At 49.8% G+C, this 19,648-nt stretch overlaps 1 protein-coding gene across 1 annotated transcript in view; it reads right to left on the bottom strand.

The window, feature by feature from the left end:
• Zfhx3 (zinc finger homeobox 3) overlaps positions 1 to 19,648 on the bottom strand; it is a 242,034-nt gene that overhangs the window by 28,098 nt on the left and 194,288 nt on the right. The window contains 1 exon segment of the mRNA XM_032887527.1: positions 17,103 to 17,213. Coding sequence (XP_032743418.1) covers positions 17,103 to 17,213 — 111 coding nt within the window.

Below are 19,648 nucleotides of genomic sequence, written 5' to 3'. Positions count from 1 at the left end.
GGGTTTGCTCCCCAATCCTCCTTGCCAGCTAAGGACTGAGTTTTCGTTTTTATCTTAGATGTGAAATTCCACTTTTCCGGAAAGTTGCTTAAAGCCATAAGGAAATAACGAACAAAAACAATAACAAAAAGGCCAGTGACTGTAGGGTGGAAATTCACTCACTGACAGTAGGGTGGGAATTCGCTTGTTACGGAGCCCAATATAGAAGTTCCTCATGGGGCTTGTGACTCCTCGTCAGACACCCAGAGAACTCCACACCTCACCACTGAGGCACTTACAACCTTGTATTTATGGCTGCCCCATTCACGGCAGCCAAAGAAATGGGAGCAAGCTAGCAGTCCATCAACAGGCAGACAGACACGGGAGATACGGTGTAGATACAAAATGGAATGCTACTCAGCTCTAACGAAGAAAGGACTCACAAAATTAAAAAAACGAATGGACTTAGAATGTACAACATTAAGCAAAGTCACCCGATCTCGGAAACCAAGGAAGAAGAAACTGTATGTTCGGGGTTGGGGATTTAGCTCAGTGGTAGAGCGCTTGCCTAGCAAGCGCAAGGCCCTGGGTTCGGTCCCCAGCTCCGAAAAAAAAAGAAGAGAAAAAAAAAGAAACTGTATGTTCTCCCTCAGGTGCAGATCTCCCTCATGTGCAGATCCTTGTCTGCAATGTACACAGACATCTGTGTTAACAAAGATGCATGTGGGCACGCCGTGATTCGTGGCAAGGGGAATAAGAAAGGTGTATGCTAAGTGTCGAGGAAGGTGAGAGGCAGGGAAAGGACTTGTGGATCACCGTGAAGGATATAAAGCCAACCTTTTCTGTTGCTAACTCTGTTGTGGGCTTTTGAGGCTTTTTTAAGCAGCTGAGAGCAGAAAAACATAGTGGACAGGGTAAGTCTGACACAGAGCCCGCCGGCTTCCGGATGGCTGCCCTTACCATGGGAAGCTCACAGACGAGCATGGCCGGGACTGGGCAAACGCTTGTTTGAGTGGCTTGCTTGTAGCTGCTGATGCTTTTACGTTTGGAAAACTCTTGAAAATAGTTTTTGTTAAAGAAAAAAAAAAAAACTGAAAAAAACGCTGTTAATTTAGCATGGTGTTAAGCCGCCGTTTCAGAAAGCTCGAGTTTTACTTGATGGTAAGTCAGATATTTGTCTCGGTCTATCTTTCGTCTGACATGTATTTCCACGTTGTATTCAACTTTTAAATTGGTTCTGCTGGGGGATCCCAAGGTGCTGTCAGTATAGATGAGTATGCTTTCTTAAAAGTTTTCATTGTATTACATTTTCTTCACCCAGTGTGTGTGTGTGACATATGCCTGCACTCATGCGCACACACACACACACACACACACGTGACGATCAGAGGATAATTTGTTAATAGTTTGTTCTCACCTCCCAACATGTGGGACCTGGGTTTTGAACTCAGATTGTGAGGTCTGGCAGCAAACAAGTGCCTTTACTCCCCGAAGTGTATGCTTTAATGATCAATCATTGGAGAAAATAAATTTTATTCATTGAAATCATAGGGCCATAAATTCTTTTTTTCCGAATTGCCAAATACAAGAATATTCCAGGAAGTTGATGCTCTCCCCAGAATGCACGCTTTGTGACCTTTAACCCTGCTATCTTGGTAGCCTGGTCTCCTTAAGTTTGCAGGGTCTATTTTTAAAAAGTACAAGTGCAGGCACATTATCCACAGACCCCGCCCCTCCTCCCCGACACAGATTCATAACAGTATTTTAATCTGTCTCGGATCGACTTCAAACCCATTTCGGTCTTAATGGGAGTTACTCCTTCTCCCTTTGAAAGGTGATAGGTGATGGGTGGATATTTAATTGATGGACTGGCTGCTGATTAACTAGGTGTTGTGACATTTGAGACTAGTTCCCCCACGGCCCATTTCCCATCTCCCGGTCCCCATCACAAGCGATCGCGCAGCCCCATGTCTCGGGACTCGGACTCTGGAGTGTCTCGGCCGGCCCTGGCGTGAACGCTTCCACAGCTCTGAGTACTCCCTCTGCCCTGAGCAGGGTTCTTATTTTCCACATGCTGTTTCTTCAAGTGGATGCCACAGATGGGGGGAGCGGAAGGCCTCTCTTCAGGCTAACTGGCTGTCCATGCACTGGAGTGTGGCTGACCTCCCGTGCCCTTAAAGAAAACTGGCTGCCCACAGTGTCTCAGGGGGGACGGGAGCTCATGGACTCCTTTCCATTGCACACTAGAGTGCTCACTGGCTGGATCCTGCCTGAGCGGGTGTTGCAGGCAGCCATCGCTGCTGTGTGTTTGTGGGTGCGGTGCTCCTGTAAGATACTGCTTTGCTTTGACCTCATACCAGGAAGTCTGCAGTCAGCACAAATGGGGATGGGGATGGGGATGGTGATGGTGACAGTGATGATGGTGGTGATGATGGTGATGGTGATGATGATGATGGTGATGATGGTGGTGATGGTGATATGATGATAGTGATGGTGGTGGTGGTGATGATGATGGTGATGATGGTGATGATGTACTACCAAAGGACATGAAATTGGGAAGGATGGGGAGATGGAGGGGGGTGGATCTTGGAGGAGCTAAGGGAACTGGGGGAGAATATCATCCAAATAGATTGCGTGAAATTCCCAAAGAATTAATAGAACTCTTTTTAAGGCTTAGCTGTTCCAAGTCATCCTTTTGCTCCCCTACTTCCAAGCGATAGGCATGAAGTTAGGCTCAGTGCTTACCGTAGGGAACGGGAGAGCCACCCGTACCCTCTACCAGCAGAGGCGAGCAAGATGCAGGTTCTACCTCTGGTGCCCACTCCCCACTTCCAAGTCCTGGGATTGCTATGGGACAGTGGCACTATCTACTAAGGACCTCTGTCACATGCCACGACTGTCTGGTGACTGTTTGGAGCCTGAATGGAGGGCCTGGGAGGCTGAGATCACCCAAGCCATCTCAGTCCCTCAGAGCTGAGAAGCAAACACACCACCGACTTCCTGCAGGGCCATCCTCCTCCTCCAAACACAAAGCGGGAAGCACGGGGAGGGGCCGAGGTGAGAATTCCGGATCTAAAGCCACTATCCTTGCCCAGAGAGGGGGACATCTCTGTTGCCTTTCTCCCCACAGCAAAACCACCAGTTGCTTTTGGATTCTAAAGCTTCTTTTTTTTTTTTTTTTTGGTCACTGTGAGCTAAGGAGACAGAGTCTTTAAAAAGAAAAAACAAAACAGGATACAACATAAACAAACAAACAAACACCACACTGGCTCATTCCTCCTCCTTCCCAGAAACACCAAAGCCCAGCTTTGCTGACTCCCTTTCTACCCAGGACAACTTAACATCGTTATTAAAGAAAGTCTGTGCCGAGGTGGACATTAGACCCTCCACAGCTCCCCGAGTCCTTTATTTAAAAAAAGTGCCATTTTGTACAGTTACCAGGCTCCAGCATTTCCCCGGGAGGGGGGAAGACGGCTCCTCAGAGTTCGGTCAAGTACATCTGACACTGGCCTTGCTGGACCTCTGACATTAAATCCAATCCCTAGCAAGACGGGGTGAGGGTCTTTTGTGTGGTTTCTGCCCATGAGCCAACAGTTCTCCAGCAGCATGCTGGGTAACGGTCTATTGCGAGCCACGGGGTTTTCTCTGAACGACTTCAGAAGGGGCCACAGTCTCAAAATCCATGTCTACCCGAGTCTTGCCAAAGAGGTGGCAAGGACATCGAGAGGAAGTACCTGCCGTTTTCCACTCCTCTCGACTCTTAAAACTCTGGAGGAGGGAGGGATATTACAACACTGAAGCACCATTTATAAAAACCGACTGTCAGTCACTCTAGGTCTGCTATGATGTCACCACAGTGAAGACGCAACAGATGCGCCACGGAGACCAGACATGGCTGAAGTACCCAGTGCCTGGAATCTTTGCATTAAATTAGCAGCAATGCCAAAAATGACCTGAAGCCATTTTTATAATAATGACTAAATGGAGAGCCAGCTCCTCAGAAAGCCTGAAGCAGGAAGGCTTTGCAGGTTCCAGGCCAGCCTGGGCAACCTAGCCAGCCCTTGTCACGAGTAGAGCACAGGAGATCAGCTCAGGGATGGAGCCTAGCATGTGCCAGACGCTGAGTTCTATCCCTAACACATAGGGTGGGGTTGAGGAAACAAACAGGCAGAAACTAGGTATTAGACAGCTGGGTGTGATACAGTGAGTGACAGTATAGCCTTTGTGTGCTACAGATATTAAAACGATAGCTATGAAATTCAGAGATGAGATGTACGTTATACTCTGCTACAGAGGTGTAAACCATAAGCATTGAGAGGAAACAGAAGAAAGTGACTATCATATCAGGTAACAGCATCGGGGTTGATTTTCTAAGTTCGTCAGGTAGTTACGTTATTTTAAATATAATTAAATGGCTTAGCATTTAAATTCAGCTGTCCATGAAAAGTGGGTATTTGGACCGGTGCTGTGCAAAACCTCAGGGAGTAATTTTTTTTTTCTAACTTTGCTGCTTAAGGCACCCCACCCCACCCCTGCAGTTATGCCATAGGAAAATCTGTTAAATCTCAATGGGTCCTTCTGTGGGCAACACGCTGGGCTCCCAGCAAGGCAAAGGGATCAAAATATGGTGTGGAGTCAAGGTGTGCAGGGCACAAGGCACGCTATCTAAGCATGGTGAATGAGATATTGGGACTGTGCAAAGCTCAGTAGAATCCCTGCTAGGCCCTAGCAGGACACGTGCACAGATCCTGCAGCTGGCAGTCGGCTGCCCAGCATAAACACAGCAGAGTAGCCTGCTGCTGTTATAGAGTTCAGAAGAGTTTCTGGAGTTTGGCTTCTGGGGTGGTGATCTACCATATCCTAAATTGTGCTGGGTGGGCCACTAAAACCCACAAGGACAAAGGCGGACTCAACACCTGCTTCTCTCTGTCTGATGCCATGAGATTCCCCTACCTTTGAAGGGGAAAGAGACATGGCCTTTAGAGGGGGAAAACGTGAATGGAAGTGTCAGTTTTTATATACACTTTGACCTTCTCACATTTTGTCTGGCCAGTATTTAACTTCTGAGAACTCACCCTCAGAAAGGTTTGTTAGTTATTAGTAATTAGTAGTAAGCTATTCCTCTCCCTCTCATCAGAAGGAAAAGGGGAGAGAAGAGAGCTCATTTGAATTCGTGCAAATTTGCTTTTCCTTCCCTTCTCTTTTCTTCCTCCTTTTGGAGGCAGGGTCTCTCTTTGTAGTCCTGGCTGGCCTTGAACTCACGGAGATCCCTCTGCTTCCCAAGTGCTGGGATTAAAGACGCATTCCGCCATGTCCAGCACTGGCTTGCAGTTTTCAATAAAAGGTTTTACAGTGTTCAAACATATCCATTGTTAAGAACAGCATCCATTGGCGGGCTTCTGCAGTGGGGTGGGAGGATTACATCTAAAATGGCGGTCTCTGTAGCTCACAGGGAGATCATTCCTCCTCGAACCAATTCCTACCGCACCTCCAACCTCTGTGTCCGCTCACAGAGCAGAGAGAGTCGTAGGTGCATCCCCATTGGACTGCAGATGGCACGGCATATGCTTCCTTCCAGTCCAGTGCCATGGGCTGCGTGGTACTGAAGTCAAGCAAGGGAAGGGCCTGCTGCCGTAGGAAAAACGTGGAGAAACTCTAGAGACTGAGCGAAAGGAACCCTGAGGTCCTAGCTTCCGGCTTCCTCAAGACACCATAAAGGACATTCCGTTGCAATCCAAGAAGACCAATCTAAGTTGAATTAATTTCTGTTTCCCCACGGAAAATTCCTCTTCCCATCACTTTAGCCAGTGGTGGGGCTGTGGGCATTGTGGACACTAGGCCGGGAGCCAGAGATGCTACCTTGGGAAGATCCTGAGGAGAGAGTGAGCTGTCCATGTCACTTTGAAGTTCCTTCTCTATTGCCGGCCTTGGTGTTTCGTCACTTGAAGGTGCTACGTCCCCATGTGTTTCGTTTCTTCCTTTGTGGGGTCTTGGGGGGAGCCCACTGATGGCTGGGGCTCAGTGCCTGCCATTTGATGCTGGTAGAGAGTCCAGAGGTGGTCACCACCCCCACTTCTTCTTACCATCAAACTCTTAGCTAAAGCACCACTGACAGCCCCTCCATCTAAACTTCCCTCTCCCGAACCAGCAGCGTAATGGAGGAGCCAATTAAATGATTATTAATTCATGTTACTTTCCGTAAGCCAGAGCGTCTCATCGCCTTGCATTCCGTAAACCAGCTTGCCACCTGCCCCAGAAATTTACAGCAATCTTTTATCTATCTCCATTGACTAAGTGGGAACTTTCTCCCCCCCCCCACCCCCCAACACGGCTTCACATTAAAGTACTTGAGTTTGGAATGGTTACCCTGGCGCACCACTCTGAGAATGGCCGCTCAGCCCTTCGGCTCAAGGTTCTCGTTAAGAGAAAGGTGAGGTGTGTGCTCTTTCCCTCAGGCCTTCTCCCTCAGCTTCTCTTGCAGACGCCCAACTCCCTTGCAGCAGCATGAGCGCTGTGTTTCCAGAAAGACTTTGTGATCTTCGTACTGTCGATGTGAGCAGAGCTAATCTTGGCGTTTGCTTGCAGTTCCTTCCCCAGGGGACAAAGCTGGGCTATCTGGCTCTGTTCTTGTAGAGCTACTGCACTCGATAAGTGGCCAGAGATCTGGCTAAACTCTCTTCCTCTGCTAGTACAGAGGACAACATTCCTTCAAAGAGCCTGCTTCGCTGCCAACTGTCTCTAGGCACGCGTGGTCTCGTTCCACCTCCAGCCAGGCACTTAAAGATGTTTCGGAGTGGTTTTGGAGACACCCCAGTGAACAGAAGCAGGCCTGTGAGCGCACAGCAGGGGAGGGTCTACACATGCCTGTAAGAACTGGAGTTTCTCCTCCATGCCTGCGTCCGGCCTAGTGAGGCATCTCCTTGAGAGCAGTACCTCAAGTCGTACTGCTCCGCACACTTCTAGAGAGCATGCTCAACACGCCATCCGCCCCAGAGCGGGAGACAATGCTCACACCGATCCGATCCGGCGTGCCATCCTCAGGCTGACTTTTTGTTTCTAGGAAAAGTTTTTCAAAGAAAGTTCCGATTCATTATGGATGGGCTTCGCCGTTACTTAAGGAGGTTCATTTTTCTCTACCAGGTCGGCTACAGACAAGAAAGGCTGGAGCTTGGAGTATCCAGAAACTCTCAGACATCACTGTCTGCCCCTGCATCCTGAAGTAAGGACCGATTCACAAGAAGCTTTGAGAAGAGTGCAGATGCAAGGAAGTGCTACTTATTAGCTGTGCTCATTGAAGATCTCCCGGACTCTGTCATTGTGTCCCTATGGCCAGCGCCCTTCCGTCCCACCTCTCACTGCCATCTCTGGTGTGATCTTCCCAGGCAAAGGATCTGCATCTTTTGTGGGCTCCCCCGTCTTTGGTCAAGTTCAGTTCTCTCTGGTCTAGAAGGGGCCCAGGACTCGGCCTATAAATAAAGAAATGGCTCTTGCTTTTGTCTCTGGGGTTGCAGAGTCTCGGGTCCTTGAACTGTAGATGGTGTCTGAATTCCTGGCAGGGCACGCTGAATACTGACCGCAGGCCCTGCTCACGGAGACTCTTTCTGCAGGTGAGGGTCACAGAATGCACGGCCAGTAAGTTCCCCGGTGAGGCAGGCAGCCCAGGGACCACGCTTGGAGAATAGCTACCCGGTCAGCACTTCTTGTCACTGGTAGGCGTCATAACACTATCTGCTCTAACTTGAATTTGAGTTAAAGAGCCCCGCTGGCCCGGGCAGACCTGCCGGTTCACTTTCCAGCCAATGACTTGGAACTTGTAGCTTAATTTGGGAAGAAAAGAGACAGGCCTGGTCTCAGAGTCAAGATGTCTCTAGCCAGAGGTGAAGGACTACACCCAGTTGTCCCTCGGGGAGCCTACTCACTGTAAAAGCAAATACAGACACGTGCTCAAAGCCAGGAGTCTAGAAGGCATCGCCTCTATGCACACGTTCTGTCTGTTATACAGAATGGCAGGTTTCCTTGTCTTGAGAAATCCTACTCTTTCCACAGATCTTGGAGAGCCAAAGCCTATGTTGCTCTTCCCACTTTTCCCAAAGGGGCAGTGCTGGCCTCCCTGCCCTATGCACCAGCAATCGATCAGTGCTGGCCAAAGTCCCCTCGACTTTGACCCTGGGAGGATGAACTGATCCACATCGGCTTCTCTCTGCACTCGTTTGTCTCTGGGAATGGAGACTGGGTGGTACCCTGAGCTGTGAGGTCGCTGTCCCCCCCAGTTTAAGGTGCCACTCTGGGGACCCCTGAAAGTCTCGTGGTAGAATGGTGGGCCTGTGCTGACTGGTGGATGCCGGCTGCTGCTGCCACTGCTTCCCCTGTAGCTTTGAGGAGAGAACAGTACGATGTTCCACGTCCCAGGCATCAATCTGCCGCCCTAATTCCTTGTTGAAATATGCATAAGGATGCTTAACTACGCTGATTGGAGCTCCCAAAAGGATGTCTTGCGTTTCCACATGCAAGACACCTTGCTCCCTCTGTGTCAGACTTGTGAACGAACCACCAGTCAAAACAGCTGCCACTTCATTTAGACCAGCTTGCTGGCTGTCTGGCTGTCTGTGTATCTGTCTGTGTGTCTGACTGACTGACTGACTGTCTGTCTATTTAATACCTTCTAGGCACCAGTTGCTACCATGAGCCCAGTGCGTGCCGGGACTTGGCAGTCAGCTCTGGACTCACCATGTTCCCTGCCTCTGGTTTCATGACATGGCTGAAATGACCGTGAACTTGGAGCAAGCAGAGAAGGAGTCATGTAGGACACGCATCATTGACGCTTGCCAGCGATCTCAGCATTTGGGAGGCCAAGGAAGGAGACTCACATGTTCGCGGCTAGTTTGGGCTGCACATCTAAGGGGCTCAAGCATCCGTTTTAGGGTAGCTAGGATCTATCTACCTTGGAACCTTGTGGGTTCCAAGCCAGCCTAGATCCCAGAAATAGAACTATAATCACACTCTTCCAGTGTTTTCCTAGTTCACACCTAACACCCCAGGGTTTTGACTGAATTTTATAAATGGAACCATGGCAGCTTGGGAGTGAGCCCGTGACACGAAGAACCAATCAAAAGTTCCCCCTTAGCCTGACAGAGCAGCTCTCTCCTCAGTCCTGGTGCAGCTTTGACAGAAAATGGAAATCACTCTCGCCTTTTCCAGCACTGACTGGGGAGACTGGAAACGTCTCCTGTCTGTCAGTCAGTCATCTCCGTTCAGCAGAGAAAGCTCCAGGTCTGCACAGATGCCTCCCTGAGCTTCCACAGGGTCTCCTGCCCACAGCACTCTTCAAGCTGAGGCTGAGTGACCAGCGCACAGGGGTTCAGGGGGTTCCCAAGTACCTTTGCGGAAGGTCAGGAACTCACATGTTCCCACGTGCCTTTCCCCACTCTGGGCAGAGTTCCCTTGACAGGAAGTTACTAGTCCTCACTGACAGGGTAATCAGCTTGGGGTAGGGTGGGGTGGGATGGGGTATTGCTAATGTCTCAGTCAGACCCTGGCCGGGGGACCACAGGTGTATGATCGACTATTGCAGTTTCCTCTACTCACAGGGCTTCCACGAACCCAGTAGAAGATGCAGCATTCCACAAGGTCTAGCCTGCTCTAATGTCTTGGACACCTGTTGCAATGGTCTCATTTTCAGAAATGAACAGGAGTTCCAGGGACTGGCAGGAGCCCTTAGGGGCTGTGAAACCTGATGAGAGTCAGCCCCCGGTTTTAGACAAGCGGAAGCATCCTAATTTTACCTCTTCCGTTCAGCAACATGAAACAGGGCTGGATGCCCCCAGAGAGTGAGTAGACCAACTTACGTCTCAAAGCACCTCATGCCACACTACTTAACCGACAGGCTCTTAGGGATGTTTCGGGGCAGTGCTGAGCAGTGCTTAGCAGATGCCATATAGTCACTGCCCCTCACGCACACAGCTGACAAGTACGTGGTACCTTAAGAAGTCCAGGATTGGCCATGTCCTATCTGCTCATCATATAAGAGAACGTGGCCGTGCTATTTACTCTTCAGTTTGTAAGGTAGTGGATGGATGTCTGACCCAGGAGGTTAAAGAGCCTGCTGGTGGGTCATGGAGAAAAATCAATCATAGCTCTGATGCCCAGGAGTCCCCAGTGTATGGGACACAGCCCTCTGGCTACAAAATCAAGGTGACAGAGGACCCGAGGAGAACAGCTGTGCCTAAGAAAAGCGATGTTCCAGGAAGCACTGGGGTACGTTTGAAAGAATCCCTGTTAGGATTCAGAAGACCTTTACGGAAGTTGCAGCTCTGACAAGGCAGGGGAGATGAACAGGGCCACAGCCTGAGAATCTTAAACACATCTCCAGGCCATCTGCATGTGACAGGGTGTTCGGGTGCACGTGAGCGCATGTGTGCAGAGCCAAAGGGTCACCTCAGGTGTCACGCCGGCAAGGGCACCGAGTAGGCTAGGTAGCTGGCTAAGAAGTCCCAGGGACCCACCTGCCTCCATCTCTCTGGATCTATGATTATAACCGCATGCTCTACACCCAGCTTTTTAAAAATGTGGGCTCAGGGGTTCCAGCTCAGACTCCTTGTAATCACAAGGCAGGCGCTCGCTGGCTGAGCTGCCCTCTACCAAGTATTTCCCACAGCCATGATGGAGACTCCCATTTACCTTCCGTACTCCTTCATTTACATTCTAGGCCCCAAGTGTGTACCCTAAGAGTAATTCTCATCTCACTGTGCCATAGTTACCTGATTACACATGACGCTTCCTTTACAAAGTTCCTTACATGTCTACATACACACACACAAACACACACACACACACACTCACTCAACTGATAGGGTCTTGAGTCTTATCACTTACTACCTAACCATATAAAATTTCAGAGCCAAGCTCTGGATTACTAGAATCTGGGCAAGTTTAGCATGCACCACGCCCCGCATCTATTTTTGCTTTCCAAAATAAAAATAGTCGATGGTCCCTTTTCAGCCCTGAGACAGAATTCTGCCAGCAATGACTGTAAGCAGCCAAGCTCTGCTGAAAGCAGTCTGGACAGGGCAAAGGGGGCGGGGGTGTTACAAGTAGACCCTGGAGGAGCTGACGGCTATGCAATTTCTAGCTGTGTGAAAATAAAAACCCAGATACAGTGTCCACTGGCAAGGCCACAGATGACTAAGGAGGCCACATGAACGAGGCTCCCAGCATCCCCTGCTCACGCTAGACTGCAAAGACAAGAGGCGTGGCACAGTAGGGAATGCGAGCCCCTACAGAGTGGGGCTACTCCCGTAGAGGTTTGTAAGGGCCCGAGTGCTGGAAGTGACCACTCAGAGGTGTTCATGTAGCATTTGCACTGACACCTGTTCCACGCTGGCTGTGACGACAGAGTGAGAAGGGCCTGCGGTCTCTGCTATCCCACCAGGAAACATGGGCGTGGTGCTGTCTTGACCCCCCCCCCCTTGGAGAAAGCCCGTTTGAACCCTTCCCCCAGGCCCTTGCTATATTACAGACCTATGAAAGTTATTAATGCTCTAACTTTAGTGGCTAATGTTCTTTGAGGTTTATACTACCCTCCAGCAATGCCTCATCTGATTAAACATTTACGGTTCCAGGATTTTAAGATCTGGAATTTGGTCCAACCTGCTGTTTGCAGGTTTGGAAACTGAAGGTCACGGGCTCTCCCCAACCCATCATGTTTCCTCTTAGCGTGGACCTTGTTTTGTCTCTAGGTATCTAACCGAATGAAAAAAGGAGGAGAGGGATGGGTGGGAGGGAGGAAGGAGGAGGATGAAGAGGAAGAGGAAGATGAAGAAAAGGCAGCAGCCCTTTCCATTCTTCGACAGATTCTGTTCTGGGCATTAAGTCCCCCGTACAACGGCATCTCTATTTATACAGAGATGTAAACAACGGCAGAGCAGGACAGGCTGGTAATAGATTTGCACCAGGATGTGCCTGACCTGCTTTTTTTTTTTCCCCCAAACTCAGTAATTAGAAGGGCGGTGGCTCCGCAGGAATTATTCATAGGCCGCAGGAGCCGTGCACTATACATTTATGTTAAACATGTCAAATCCGATTGAAATCATGCTTGCTGGCACCGCAGCCCATAAACACACTTTCCCCCACACTCGCCCACTAATACCTTCTCTAATAGCCATCTCCCATAGATTCAAATCATGGACGCCCCGGTGCACTGATTGCTCTGCGTTAGGTGAGCATCAGGGATCTCCAGGAGAGAGAGGGAGAGCGAGTGCTCAAACTACGCTTCTAACATTTAACAAAAGTACTCGCAGGCACAGCAGCCTCGGACTTTTAAGGGCATCCCCATGCCTCTGTTTCAGGCGAGGCTGGTGCCCTGCCCCCTCTTACGGAAGCAGGAGCATCCCCGGGTCACCCCGTCTCAAGTCCCCCGAAGCCAGACTCTGGCGCTCTGTGGCTAGAGACCATGGTGGCTTGCGGCCTTTCAGTAACCATCTCAGTGTGGTTCTTTGCCAAGAGCTCAATCTTGTCCCCTAATTATTGGTGATAAAGCACCGCATTAATTGTATATCACTTAATTTATAGCAATTAATGATTGACTTGGCTAATCACGGCATTAATCACCGTTCAGTGGGGGACACTGGGGGCTCTTCAATCTCAAACGCTCATGCTCACATCCACTCCGGCAAACAGCGACAGGGGGGTCATGTTCAAGTTTCAGAGGAGAGAAACCACAGAGTTGGACGGAAACGGCAGTGCATTAGCAGATCTGCTCCGCCCCGCCCCCACCACCAGCAACCTGAAGGAAAGCTTCCTACTTGTGTTGGCTCCGCTAACCACTGCTCGTGTATTCACCACTGCTCACTACCATGGAGCCCACGGGTGGCAGGGCTGGGGGGTGTTAGTGGACCGTGTTTCACAGACGGTGCGCTCGGGGTGTCTGTGAGTAAATCTTCCACTCCACTGTTAGTCTCCCTTCCACTGTGTGAGTGCGTGTGTGTATGTGTGCATGCATGCGTGGTGCGGGGAACGGTCCAGGGATGGAACTCTGGCCATCGGGTTTGCCTTTGGAAATGGTTTTACAAGTTGAGCCATCCAGTTGGCACGTCCAGCAGACAAAGATCCAGGCCACTTTGAACTCACTGGTATCTTCATGTTCACTGTAAAACTTTGAGGTCTGTTCCTTGCTCTTGGGTCAGAGAAGTCAACCAGATCAGACCCTTAGACTGAGAAGCCCATACCCAAGAAGTGGGGGGTTGGGGAGTTGGTTCTACTAAAAGTAGGTTCTGCCCTGACGTTGGGGGTGGGGATGGACCAGGATGCAGTTCTCTATCTGCCTGCGTGATTTCTGCGCCTCGCCTGAGCTTTCTAGACAGCAAGATGGCAGAAAGGAGAGGGTAACTATCTATAAATGTCTATAGCATCTATAAACCTATAAACGTCTATAGGGTATAAATGTCTATAGGGTGAGGTTGAGAACCAGGTATGCTCTCATCTGGAAACCGCCTATGGTGTGCAGGGAAAGCAATGGCACCTGGGATGAAGCAGGGGCTGTGACTGGTGTCAGAAGCCCCGCCCACCCGGCCAGGAAGCAGTCGGCAGCTGTGTGGCCAGCGGCATGCTTAACCTAACCATGAAGGTCAACCCCGTAGCCTCCTATTTAGAAAGACGTACAGAATCAGAGTGCCTGTGATAAGATTCTTTCGGGGTTTGTCTTGTTCTTTCTGAGCCACATGATGTGCCTACTTGAATTTATATTTGTTAAAAATGAAACAAAACCTAAATTTCACTTCCTCAGAGTTATGAGCTCCATTAAGGCGCTGAATGCTCTGAGCAGTGGACAAGTCCCTGCAAATCCTTTTGATGACAAAACCCGGAAGCCCCAGGACAACGTCACATACCCTGAAGACCAAGGCCCCTTGTAATCCTTGGGACTCTGCCTAGTGCCCATCATGAAGCGAGGGACACAGGCACTGAGCTCTCTGACAGATGACCATCTGGTTTGTCTCAGGGCCACCCAAGGGTAACGGCCTCACCGTATCACTGAGGATCCTAAGGAGAGACCCGCACAATGGGAGACCACAAGAACAGAAGACGAGTAACTAAAATCTTCAAGACTATCCGTGCCTGCTCGAACCTCCAACTACATGATCGATAGCTGAGAAAAATGCCAATTATCCAGACCCATTTGAAATATTATTAATCTGCATTGGCAGTGGCCACTAATCAACACAACAAATTGCGAAATCACCATTTACTTGTTTGTGGAGAGGAAGCCGTCTCTGTCGTGCTTAATCAGACAGGAACAGCTCAATTTGGGGAGCAAATGAAAGAAACAGTTTTTCTTAATTATTGTTTTTTTTTTTTTTTTTTACAAAAATACCAGCCAAGGACCCTAAGAGAAGGATCAGAAAAGATCCAGTCCAAGATCAAACTGGCCCCAAGAACTTCGATAAAACCTGACATTACAAAATTACCCTTCAGGTCAGAGGAGGACTGTCTGAAGAGGTCAGCAAAGAAGCCTTTAACTTTGCATGTGACAAGGTGCACCCCTAAGCTGCTGTTTCTTCCAGTCTTCTGGAGGTAAGGACTGAGGTGGGCCCATTGCCTGGATGAATGCGTACGGAAAGAGAGCCTTGCTATGGGTGTGGGTTCTACTGTCTCCTTCCAGTGGCCTCCTGGTTGCTAGTCATGTCTACTGGCAGTGGGAGGGAAGGCAGTGCTCACTCTGAATCATAAAGACGGAACAAGCTTTAGCTGAACTGCCCTCGAAAAGGCTGCATCGGTGTGAAAAGCACACACCAAGTGGCAGCACAGGGTGCTGCACATAGTAGGAGCTTTGCAAGTGGTGGTTCTTAATAATGTCCTTAGGACCCACATGGGGTGCTAGAAACATACATACATTCCAAATATCAGGGGCCAGACCTGAAGCCCGTTTTGGTGCTCCTGATATATATATGTTTAAATGGACAAGGCTAAGAGAGATTGCTACTGGTTTTCCTCAAGCTTCTTGACTATTAAACTCCATACACAAAGCTTACTGTACTCTGGGCCTTGTTCTAAACTTCCGGTGTTAATACACGCAAGGCATTCCTCTTAATCGCTATCTTATTTAAACACAGAGGCACAGAAAGGTTAAGGGACTAAGTATTGTCACCCAGCAAATGGGAGGGTCATGATTAGAAATCAAGCACCCAGACCATGACAACACACAGATGACCTTGGAAGAGACATAGGGCCTTTGGGGCCTGTCAGCAAAATGTTCTCCCCTCGGGGCCCATGAGGTTTGGCTGTTGTCTACCTTGTCTATTTATAGCTCACCTCAACAGCTTAGTAAAGACTGGGTCTCTGTGTAGCAAAGGTAACTGTGGTGGTTTGAATATGCTTGGCCCACGGGAAGTGGCACTATTAGGAGCTGTGGCCTTGTTAGAATGAAGTGTGTCACTTTGGGGTAGGGCTTCGAGGTCTCATACATACATATGCTCATGGCTGGCCAACGCTCCTCCTGGCTGCCTCTGGATCGAGATGTGGACCTCTCGGCTCCTCCAGACCGTGTCTGCCTGCAGGCTGCCCTAAGACGCTAATGGACTAAATCTGAGACTCAACACCAACCCCAATTACATTTTGCTTGCCTTGGGCACGGTGTCTCTTCACAGCCATAGAACCAATCCTAAGACAGATGGAAACACAACAAAACCCCTCCCCATGCCTGAGCTGACCTTCTACAACCGTAACTGCCCCTTCCTCCCTGGCTCTCCCTCGCAAACCTTCCCAGGGTGGGGTCTCTGACTCCATCCTTCCGTCTCAGGAAACACTAAACTTCGCCACACACCCCCCTCCCGGCGCCTGCTGCTCCTTCCATCTCGAAGCCTCTCAAACTTGACTTTTCTCTGCCGCACAGCCCCATTCCTGCAGTCTCTTCCCAGAGGCAGGCTTTCCCAGGCCCCAGCCGCTTTCATTGCTTTCCTCTGGCCTCTCTCCAAGATTCCGTATCTTGTTTAAATAATGAAGGCCAGCCCCCGACCCTCAATATGATTTAAGAGCAGTCTTGCCTACAAAAGTAGCAAAGGCCCAACCAATACAGACTCTAGAAGGTAAATATTTTCCTAAAAGAAAGAGAAAAAGACAGAGAGAGGGAGAGAGGGAAGGAGGGAAGAGGGAAGGGAAAGGAAGGAAGGAGAAGGAGGGAGGGAGGGAGGGAGGGAGGGAGGAGGGGAGTCATAACACTGAGCGTAGTGTGCTAAGAATCAGGTTGGCCAAACAGAATACTTTCTGTTTCTTGTCGCAGCATTTCCTGTCAGCGTGGTGGTGGTGTCCGTGAGACTTATCTGCTCAGTAAATCCTCTGAGAAGTGACTCAGCTCCTCCTCCAAACCCTGAGCTTCTCTCTGTCTCAGCTCTTCTTTCCTCAGCACGGAGATCCTGTCATCTTGAGAAATGGCTGTTCTCCTCTCTTGGCACAGACTTTTCCAGAAATAGCACTTCCTGCCCTGGCTCCTTCAATTTTTTTTCTGCTTTTGCTAAAATGTCCCCCTGCCCGTCTACACCGCTGTTCCCCTGTGGATGGTGGCCCTGGGAGAGGGGCATGCTGGGAAGAGTACGTAGGCCCCACTCAGATCCTCAGGTGCAGAACAATGCCCACCCTTTACCACCTCCTGGTAACCTTGAGGCTGAGAATCAGGGATGACCTCAACCAAGGTCTGTCTGACAAACGTTCTTTACCAGGCCTTCAACAGAAAGAGGAGTACAAGGTATCGACAGTTGAGCGGCTGCCCAAGAAACGCTACCTGGAAGCTTAGGACACCTGGTGCGCAATAAAAAAGGGTGCTTAATAAAAAGAATTCGAGAAAGAGAAAGAAAAACAGGGTGTGGTGATTCTCGCCTCTAATCCTGGCAGAGGCAGAGGCAGATGGATATTTGTGAGTTCAAGGCTAGCCTGGTCTATATAGCAAGTTTCAGGCCAGTGAGGGATATATGGTGAGGCCCTATATGAAAAACAAAACAAAACAAAACAAGACCAAACCAAACAAGAACAACAAAACTCCCTCTGTGGCAAGCCCTAAGCCTATATACTTTGGGGCAGGATGAAGAGTCCAGCCTGTCCCAGGGAGAAGTCCTAGGGGGTGAGGCCATGCACACTACCTGTCCGCTTGCTCTGCCCTTCCTCACCGCCGCTGCTCCCCTGGTCTTTGGCCAGCTCCTCTGGGTCAGCAGATGCTTCGCTGGGTCCTTCTGCATCTTCAACGGCTTCTTCTGAAATTCACGAAAGACAAAGGTGTAAGGGACGAAAGCTGGGAAGGGGATGAGGCACCCCTAAGTCCCCGCGCCCGAGAATCACCAACCACAAAACACAGGTGTCAGTGACTGTCCTTGTCTTCCCAGTGGCCCGGCGGGGCGGGCGTGGCTGAGGATGCAGTTCAGTGCGGGGACAGCCGGGCCTCGAGTGGGTGCTAGATATGCGACTGTCAGGTGTTTCCCGACAGGTTCTGACCCCCGCCCCCAGCTCTCCCTGAGTGAGGAAGTCACTCATCCCTGGCTGGAGACCAGATCGGACCCAGTCGCCGAGGCCTCACTGGCCTGGCTGTGTCTGTGCCAGATGATGACAGGCATTCTTGGAGCCACTTATGTCCTCAAGAGTCACAGAATACCAGTGATATGGTTTGTGGGCGTAGGGAGTTCTAGAAGCCAAACGGGAGAGGTAGAGGGGTGAGAATGTACAGCAGAACGGTCATGTCTGAAAGTAGCCGGCTACCAGGCCGAATGTTGTCTGCCCGAGTGGAGGAGAAGGGAAGACTCTTGGGTGTTGGGGTGGGGTCGTTCTTTCTGTTCCTCTGGTCAGCCGGCTCATTAACCAAAGCACGCATTTAGTAAGAGGGAGTTAAGAATGGGGGCCTGCAGGATGGCTCCGTGAGAAACTCCGCCAACCTGGTGATTCCCAGTAAAGACAGAAGAGAGAACCAACCCCGTACATTTGTTCCCTAACCTCCATACATGGGTCTGCGTGGCACAGGGGCTCATGCAGGTTACATTATCCATACGCAATACTGATTTTTTAAAAGAACAAACCCAAGGAACCAAGGCGGGAATCGCTCAAGGTGATGAGGAGATTCTGAAGAGCACGCCTCTCCCGGTACAGAAGCACGCTCACGCGCTCACACTCCATACCCAACACCAGAAGCCCAGACCAGACTCAGCAGGAGCCAAGCCTGGGAAACAATTCAGAACCCTGGACTGGGGTTCTGGCCAACAGCACCATAGGAATCTCCAAGGGCCAAGCCCCCATTTTTGTTTGTTTGGGAACAAAGGTCTCACGATGTGGCCCAGGCTAGCCTCAGTCCTACCTTTAAAAGAATTCAGGTGAATTTCCTCTAAACGTCCATCCCACAGGAGTCAAAATCAGTCACAGGGACCTGATCTGTAGGGGCTTCCAAAACACACAAGGCCGAAAATGGATCATTCCGGACTTGTGTTTTCCTGATTCTTTTAGAAAGAGGGTAGGGTATCAGTGGCTAGAAAAATGAACTCCAAGGATGAAGAAGGGTCTTTCTTCTCAACAGCCGAGAGCCCCAGAGGCAATCCCTTGGGCACTGCTTGCTCAACCTGACCTCAGGGCTCTCTGGTTCTTCTGTGTGCCTCTCGCTGCACCACCACGTTAGCGCCGAGTCTCCTGACCTTACCCTTAGTTTGAACAGACAAAAGCCAGGCATCCTTGGCTTGACATTCGTCTGATATACAGCTCAACGTTAACAGCATGCACGGCCTTGTAGAGGGGGGGAAAGGCTTAGGCATGAGATGATGAGTCAGTTGTTCCAAAAGACACGTGCCATCCAGGGGGGGAAGTGGTCCACACATTTTAGGCTTTTGACATGATGGCTGTAAAATTCATCTTTAATGGTAATACCAGTGTAAGCTAACCAATGGTAAACTGGGCATATGCACACTAGCTGGGCATCTTAAAGATGTTTCCTGGCAGAAATCATGTGCCGTATTGATAAAGTACCTACGTGGGATGAGGGGGAGACGGCTCCATGGGCACACACACCCATGACCACCTTGGACGGAAATGGCCTGGCTGTTACTAGAGACAGCTCCCCACACAGTGATGAACGGTAAATGCCCACCGGGCCAGCGGAGTCAAGGCCGGTGCCCACAGCTGCAGAGTCCGGAGCGGTCACCTGGGACTGACACCCGGGGTTTGATGCTTTTCAAACAATCCCATTTAGGCAAACTGTGGGCAGATTACAGACTCAGGAATACCTGTCCTTTGCTCTGAGCCTGCCTGAGCCTTGTCTGGCTTCCTTACTCCAGCAAACAGAAAGCAAAGGCCAACACGTTTCAAGAAGGTGGTGGCGGCTGGGGGAGAGGGCAGGTTAAAAGAGGTTACTCTAGGAGACTATTATTATTATCATTATTATTATTATTAATTTTGATTTTTCCTGAGATGTGAAGACCCATTCTTCTTGAGTTTCTAGGCTTCCCTTTATCAAACCTGTGACTTATAAACTAAGAGAATGCTGTATGTGAGCTCTAAGAAGAGTAATCAAGGAACTTCTGGACAAGCCAGCTCCCTTTACAGGGGGTCAGTGACCTCAGCCCCATTTTTTTAAACAACATCAACAATAAAAAACAAAAACAAAAACAAAAACAAAAAACAAAAAAAACAAACCCGGGTCTCATTTTAGCCAAAT

This window comes from Rattus rattus, chromosome 17 (assembly GCF_011064425.1).
Source record: "Rattus rattus isolate New Zealand chromosome 17, Rrattus_CSIRO_v1, whole genome shotgun sequence".
Taxonomy (NCBI): domain Eukaryota; kingdom Metazoa; phylum Chordata; class Mammalia; order Rodentia; family Muridae; genus Rattus; species Rattus rattus.
The sequence above is the reverse complement of the archived record's forward strand: the minus strand, read 5'-3'. Positions and strand labels throughout refer to the sequence as shown.